Raw genomic sequence first — 7500 nt, 5'->3', positions numbered from 1 at the left:
GTTTCCCCTGTTGATAATGCAGAAATCTTGTTAATTTGCCACTAGAACCATAAAAACACCCTTTAAAACCCTTGTCACTTCAACTACAGCCTTTGGAATGCAGAAATGTTGATAATCTGTCTTTAAAAACGTAAAAACATCCTTGAAAACCCTCGTCACTTCAGCTACAGCCTTTGCAATGTAGAAATATTGTTAAACTGCCACCAGAACCATAAAAACTTCCTTGAAAACCCTTACCACTTCAACTACAGCCTTTGGAATGTAGAAATCTTGTTAATCTACCAAAACATATATATAAAACACCCTTGAAAACCCTCGCCACTTCAACTACAGCCTTTGGAATGTAGAAATCTTGTTAATCTGCCACTAGAACCATAAAAACAGCCTTGAAAACTCTTGCCACTTCAACTAGATTACTAGAAGGAAGAAAGGCTTTTAGTGAGATCCAAGTATTATGTTGGCATCCCTGACTGCCCCCCAAAAAATCCCCTGACTAGCACAGTAAACCAAACATACCTGCCTTTCATAAACAGTCACATTTCATCGTTCAACTGAGAGAAAAAAAAAAAAAACACACAAATTAAGCCAGTTTTGTTGACATCCGCAAGTGAGACGGAGTTTGTTCAGCCACATACACTGTTTCAACCACCACCACCACCACTACTACCATCACCGCCGTGTCTTCTGCAGGTGGATGCTTGTGACCGGTTGGGCCGCACTCCACTGGGGCTGGCCACCTTTGCCGGCCACTCTAGCACTGTCAGCACCCTGCTGCAGGAGAACGCCGCTCTCTCTGCTGAAGGTGGGAAAGAGAGAGAGAGAGAGAGGGGGGGGAGGATAGGGAGGAATATATAGACACAGAGAGAGAGAGAGAGAGACCCCTAACCTAACCTAACCTAAGCTAACACCCCCTAAACCTAACCTAACCAAACCTAAGCCAACAGACAAGGACTGGAGAATAATATCGCGTGAGGAGGTTGGTCTCTGCTTAGTTCGGGTCATTGAAGAAACTGCCGTGTGTTCCTTTGACGCGGCGAGGTCAGAGTGCTTCACTCTGCTCTACCTGGCCGCCCAGCAAGGCTACCCGAACATGATGCATCGGCTTCTGTCCCTGAAGGTGTGCTTAGGCGCGTTTTGGGATGTTTTTTTAAGGGTGTTTGAAGTGTTTGGGGTGTTTTGGGGAGTTTGTTGTCTTTTGGGGGAGTTTTGGGGTGTTGGGTGTTTTTTGGGGTGTTTGGTGTGTTTTTTTGTGGGGTTTTGGGTGTTTTTTGGGTGTTTTAACGGTATTTGGGTAGTTTTGGGTTTTTGGGAATGGTTCAAGATGTTTTTGAGATGTTTGCAGTAGTTTGGGGATAGTTTGGGTGTTTAAGGTGTTTTTGGAGAGTTTTGGTGTGTTTTAAATGTGTTTTGGGGTGTTTTTTGGTGTTTGGGGTGTGTTTTGAGTGTTCAAGGGTGTTTTGGGGTGTTTAAAGTTGTTTTTGGGTGTTTAAGGGTGTTTTGGGATGTTTTTGGTATGTTTTGGGGATATTTAAGGGTGTTTTTGTGATGTTTTGGAATGTTATTAGCCTCACACAACCCAACCTAACCTAACTTCACAACCCCAGGTATCACCAGACGTACGTAACCACCAAGGCGAAACCCCGCTGTTTGTCACGAGCCTGGCAATGCCCTCTTCCCCCCTTCACATCACAAGGCACTGGGGTCAGGTCAGGTCAGGTAAGGTCAGGTTGGGTTGGGGTTTGGTTAGGTTGTTGTTGTTGTTGTTGTTGTTGTTGTTGTTGTTGTTGTTGTTGTTGTTGTTTGTTTGTTTGTTTGTTTGTTTGTTTGTTTGTTTGTTTTTGCTTGTTCATCCTTGCTTGATTCTCTCTCTCTCTCTCTCTCTCTCTCTCTCTCTCTCTCTCTCTCTCTCTCTCTCTCTCTCTCTCTCTCTCTCTCTCTCTCTCTGTTTATTAGTATTATTATATTGAACTATTACTACTACTACTACTATTAAGTAAATCCTCAATACATTACTAGTAGCTTGTTATACTATTATTGTTATTATTATTATTATTATTATTATTATTATTATTATTACTATTATTATTATTATTATTATTGTTAATATTATTACACTTTTGATGTATATATTTCATTTCTGTGTGTGTATGTGTGTATTTTTAAATATTCGGTGTATGATGTTGACACACACACACACACACACACACACACACACACACACACACACACACACTCTCTCTCTCTCTCTCTCTCTCTCTCTCTCTCTCTCTCTCTAAAACACAAAAAAACACTATTATTCACCTCCAAACACAGCCAAACACACACATCCATTTTCCTTTACCCTATAAACACTCAATCCTCTTCAAACACCCCAAAAACATCCCAAACCACCCATTTTCTATTTCAACCAACCCTAACCAAATATAACCTAGCCCAAACACTCCATAAAAACCCTTAAACACCCAAAAACACCCCAAAAACACCCCAAAAACACTTCTAAAACACACATTTTCTATTTCAACCACCCATAACCTAACCTAGTCAAAACACCCAAAACAAAACAAAAAAATCTAGAAACACACCAAAAACACCAAGAAAACATCCAAAAACATCCATTTTCTATTTCAGCTACCCCTAACTTAATGTAACCTAGCCGAAACACTCCAAAAAACACCCTTAAATAACCAAAAACCATACCAAAAAAACACCCAAAAACACCCAGAAAACACCAAAAAACAACCCAAAACATCCAAAACACCCCAAAGCAACACCAGGTCCCCTACATCTCAAACCCACCCAGAACTAACGCAGACACTCTTACAGGTGAACTTGAAATCGTACAACAGCTTCCCCCCCCACACAGGCCTACCAAGACCTGCCAGCACTATATGAGGGACATGGAGATCAGAAAATATTATGACCTTAAGCACATTGGTGATGAGGGTCACGATCACCAACGTCATGGAGGCCATACTTGAGTCGGCCTTTCAGTTAATTCTGCAGCTGTATATCGTTGGGACGCATTACACTGAGCTGGACCAGGTTTGTGTGTTTGTGGGGGAGGGTTTGGGGGATGTTTGGGTGTGTAAAGGTGTTTTTTTGTGTGTTTTTGTGTGTTTTGGTTTGTTTAAGTACATTTAAATGTGTTTTTTTTTGGTGTTTTAGTTAAGTTTTAAGTGTTTAAGTAACTTTTACTGTTTAAGCCGTGTGCTACCACAATAATAACCCCTGGTAAACCACACAACACACACAAAACATAAAAAAAAAAACACCATTTCTATCTTCTATCAAAATCTTTTAGAGATTTTGGTGAAACTTTTGCTGTTGCCTTGAACATATCAAAAGCTTTTGATAGAGTCTGGCACAAAGCTTTGATTTCCAAACTACCCTCCTACAGTTTCTATCCTTCTCTCTGTAACTTCATCTCAAGTTTCCTTTCTGACCGTTCTATTGCTGCTGTGGTAGACGGTCACTGTTCTTCTCCTAAATCTATTAACAGTGGTGTTCCTCAGGGTTCTGTCCTGTCACCAACTCTCTTCTTATTATTCATTAATGATCTTCTAAACCAAACTTCTTGTCCTATCCACTCCTACGCTGATGATACCACCCTGCACTTTTCCACGTCTTTTCATAGACGTCCAACCCTTCAGGAGGTAAACATAGCACGCAGGGAAGCCACAGAACGCCTGACTTCTGATCTTTCTAAAATTTCTGATTGGGGCAGAGCAAACTTGGTATTGTTCAATGCCTCAAAACTCAATTCCTCCATCTATCAACTCGACACAACCTTCCAGACAACTATCCCCTCTTCTTCAATGACACTCAACTGTCCCCCTCTTCTACACTGAACATCCTCGGTCTGTCCTTTACTTATAATCTGAACTGGAAACTTCACATCTCATCTCTAGCTAAAATAGCTTCTATGAAGTTAGGTGTTCTGAGACGTCTCCGCCAGTTTTTCTCACCCCCCCGCTGCTAACTCTGTACAAGGGCCTTATCCGTCCATGTATGGAGTATGCTTCACATGTCTGGGGGGGTTCCACTCATACTGCTCTTCTAGACAGGGTGGAATCAAAAACTTTTCGTCTCATCAACTCCTCTCCTCTAACTGACTGTCTTCAGCCTCTCTCTCACCGCCACAATGTTGCATATCTAGCTGTCTTCTACCGCTATTTTCATGCTAACTGCTCTTCTGATCTTGCTAACTGCATGCCTCCCCTCCTTCCGCGGCCTCGCTGCACAAGACTTTCTTCTTTCTCTCACCCCTGTTCTGTCCACCTCTCTAATGCAAGAGTTAACCAGTATTCTCAATCATTCATCCCTTTCTCTGGTAAACTCTGGAACTCCCTGCCTGCTTCTGTATTTCCACCTTCCTGTGACTTGAATTCCTTCAAGAGGGAGGTTTCAAGACACTTATCCACCAATTTTTGACCACTGCCTTGACCCTTTTACAGGACTGGCATTTCAGTGGGCATTTTTTTTATTGACTTTTGTTGCCCTTGGCCAGTGTCCTTCTTACATAAAAGAAAAAAAAAATGTCACCCCTCCATCACTTTCTACAACATCATTACCACCACCACTCTTACACCACCCAAACACCCAAAAACACCAAAAAAAAAAAAACATAAAAACACACAAAAAAAAACAGAACACACAAAAACACCCCAATCACCACTATTTTTCATTTCAAATACCCCTACCCTAACTTAACCTAGCCAAAACACACAAAAGTACCCATAAACACATAAAAACACCCCGAAAACACTCAAAAACATCCTAAAAATACACAAAAGTACCCCAAAAACACACAAAAACACCCCAAAACACCCTTAAACATCCCTAAAACACCTCAAAAACATGCAAAAATACCTCAAAACACCCTAAAGTACCCAAGAAACACACATAAACACCCAAAAACACCCTTAAACATCCCAAAACACACAAAAACACCCGAGACAACCACTCCATCATTACCACCCCTCCTCCTCCTCCTCCTCCTCCTCCTCCTCCTCCTCCTCCTCCTCCTCCTCCTCCTTTCCCACAACAGGCTTATGATGTGACACTGGGCAGCATCCTATCTTTGTCACCACTGGGCCACAACACCCAGCTCTCAAAACAGGTGTTCTCTGTCCTCATCTCCCTCGTGTCCCTCACCTGGTCCTTCACGTCCTACCACAGGTTCTCAAAACTCAGAGGGCTGACTATTTTAGACACTCTGCCCCTCCTGTTCACAATATTCTTCCAGGTAAGGTCCTATGGGGGTTATTTTAATTGTTTGTTTTGTGTTTTTAAGTGTATTTGTGGGCTCTGAAGATTTTTTTTTGTGTGTTTTTGGGTTTTTTGGGTGTTTCAGGGTGTTTTTGGGTGTTTTAAGGTGTTATAGGTTATTTTGGGGTGTTTTGGGATGTTCTTGAGTGAATTTTGGGTGCTTTTGGGATGTTTAAGGGTGTTTTTTGGTGTATTTGTGAGTTTTGACTGTTTTTTCTTGTAAGTAAATTTGGGGGTTTAATTTTTAATTATTTAATTTATTTATTTATTTATTTATTTTTTATGTGTGTGTGTGTGTGTGTGTGTGTGTGTGTGTGTGTGTGTGTGTGTGTTTAGGTACAATTATGAGGTTAAAATAATATTAGTAATAATAATAATAATAATAATAATAATAATAATAATAATAATAACAACAACAATCTGTGTCCGCAGGTGGTGTCCCACGCCATCGCCTGTACAGTGTTCACTCTGGCACACACGTGGAAGGTGTTTGTGGTGTTGGGTGTACACTTTGTGATGGTGCTGGTATTTAAACTCAAGCTGGAGGAGAGGTGAGGATGTGTGTGTGTGTGTGTGTGTGTGTGTGTGTGTGTGTGTGTGTGTGTTGCCCTGTCTTTCATTGTTGAGATTGGTGAGGCTCTGTGTGTGTGTGTGTGTGTGTGTGTGTGTGTGTGTGTGTGTGTGTGTGTGTGTGTGTGTGTGTGTGTGTGTGTGTGTGTGTTGCCCTGTCTTTCATTGTTGAGATTGGTGAGGCTCTGTGTGTGTGTGTGTGTGTGAATTGAATTTATTGAGTAAGCTCAGACTTTATATAAAAGTATGGAGCACAGCTCTCCAGGAAAAGAATACAAACATTATAACAGAATTATATACAGAATGTGCATAATATTACATAAGAAAAAAATACATACAAATGAAATACACTGTAAGCAATGGCAAAAAATGAATAAAAAAAAAAATGTGTATGCATATATAATGATACATACTGTTACTAATTAAGAAATTAGAAAAACTATTGAGGTGTTTTGCATACTATTTATCTAAACATGTGTATCACCATCCTTAAAAAGAAAGATAATTTCTTCATCACACTTGAACTTGTACTTTGCATGAACAAAGCATATTTTAATTGTGTTGGCCTATTTATGTAATAATTTGCTATATACATATTACCTAACCTAACAATTTCCACATCCGTACATTCAAAAAGAACATGAAATTCATCTCCTACTACCTCAACATTACACTTGTTACATACCCTATCTTCTCTACTGACGCCTTGATACCTACCAACATTTACAGGAAGTCTATTATTACAAGTTCTAAATTTAGTCAACTAATAATCTGTCACCCTTTGTTAACTTTTCTAAATACTGTTCTCTGCCAAAATCTGTCTTAAACACCCTATAATTGCTACTTAATGATTTTGTTTCTAAATTATGATGCCAAGTTACAAGCCACTGATCTTTCAATCTCTGTTCCACAGCTTTCTTCACCCATCTTGAATTAGGAACATCTTGCAACACCACATACCAGACATTCCACAGTCATTACAAATATTCTTTATACAAGCTAACCATGGAGAAGTATAAAGCCCTAAGCTATCCAGCTGCAATAGACATTGGTACATTACATAACACAATTTAGTATTTTTACCTGAAATTAACCTAGACCAATAACCTATAATTTTTTTCTTCATATAAATATCAAGTGGAAATATACCCAGTTCACCATACACCATGTCATTACAAGTATTCTTATGAACACCCAAAACCTGTTTTAGAAATTTCATGTACATATACTCTAACTCCCTAGCAATATGGTAACCACAAATTTCAGATGCATAAGTCAATATAGGTAACACCGTGGTGGTAAATAATTTGAGTTGTATATCCACTGGCAAGTCAAACTTCCTACACTTACTTATTAATGAGTACATTGCTCTTGTGGGTGTGTCTTTTAGCTCCAGCTCACCTCTGCAAAACCTTCCATTATAATTTAATAACACTCCAAGATACTTATACTCTGTCACTACTTCAATGTTTTCACCACCAAATTCAAATTCATAGTTAGATAAATTTTGTCTTCCCCTACTAAGCACTACTACTTTTGTTTTGTTACAATTTAGCTTCAATTTCCATTCATTACAATATAAATTCAGAGCAATCAGTGCCTGCTTCATTCCATCCTCACTGTCACACAAAATAACTGTATCATCTGCATACATAATAACAA

General features: G+C 39.6%; 1 protein-coding gene across 4 annotated transcripts in view; it reads left to right on the top strand.

Moving 5' to 3' along the window:
* The window catches only part of LOC135099249 (ankyrin repeat domain-containing protein 23-like), a 35264-nt gene that overhangs the window by 372 nt on the left and 27392 nt on the right, over positions 1 to 7500 (top strand). For 2 of the 4 annotated variants that reach the window (XM_064001659.1, XM_064001660.1), the window contains exons 2-7: positions 691 to 802; positions 945 to 1117; positions 1605 to 1716; positions 2824 to 3042; positions 5048 to 5245; positions 5701 to 5819. In XM_064001659.1, coding sequence (XP_063857729.1) covers positions 691 to 802; positions 945 to 1117; positions 1605 to 1716; positions 2824 to 2978 — 552 coding nt within the window. In that variant the 3' untranslated portion in view covers positions 2979 to 3042; positions 5048 to 5245; positions 5701 to 5819. Of the gene's footprint in view, positions 1 to 690; positions 803 to 944; positions 1118 to 1604; positions 1717 to 2823; positions 3043 to 5047; positions 5246 to 5700; positions 5820 to 7500 lie in introns of those variants that run through there. The other 2 variants (XM_064001661.1, XM_064001662.1) reach the window with 1 other exon arrangement.

This window comes from Scylla paramamosain, unplaced genomic scaffold (assembly GCF_035594125.1).
Source record: "Scylla paramamosain isolate STU-SP2022 unplaced genomic scaffold, ASM3559412v1 Contig113, whole genome shotgun sequence".
Taxonomy (NCBI): domain Eukaryota; kingdom Metazoa; phylum Arthropoda; class Malacostraca; order Decapoda; family Portunidae; genus Scylla; species Scylla paramamosain.
The sequence above is the reverse complement of the archived record's forward strand: the minus strand, read 5'-3'. Positions and strand labels throughout refer to the sequence as shown.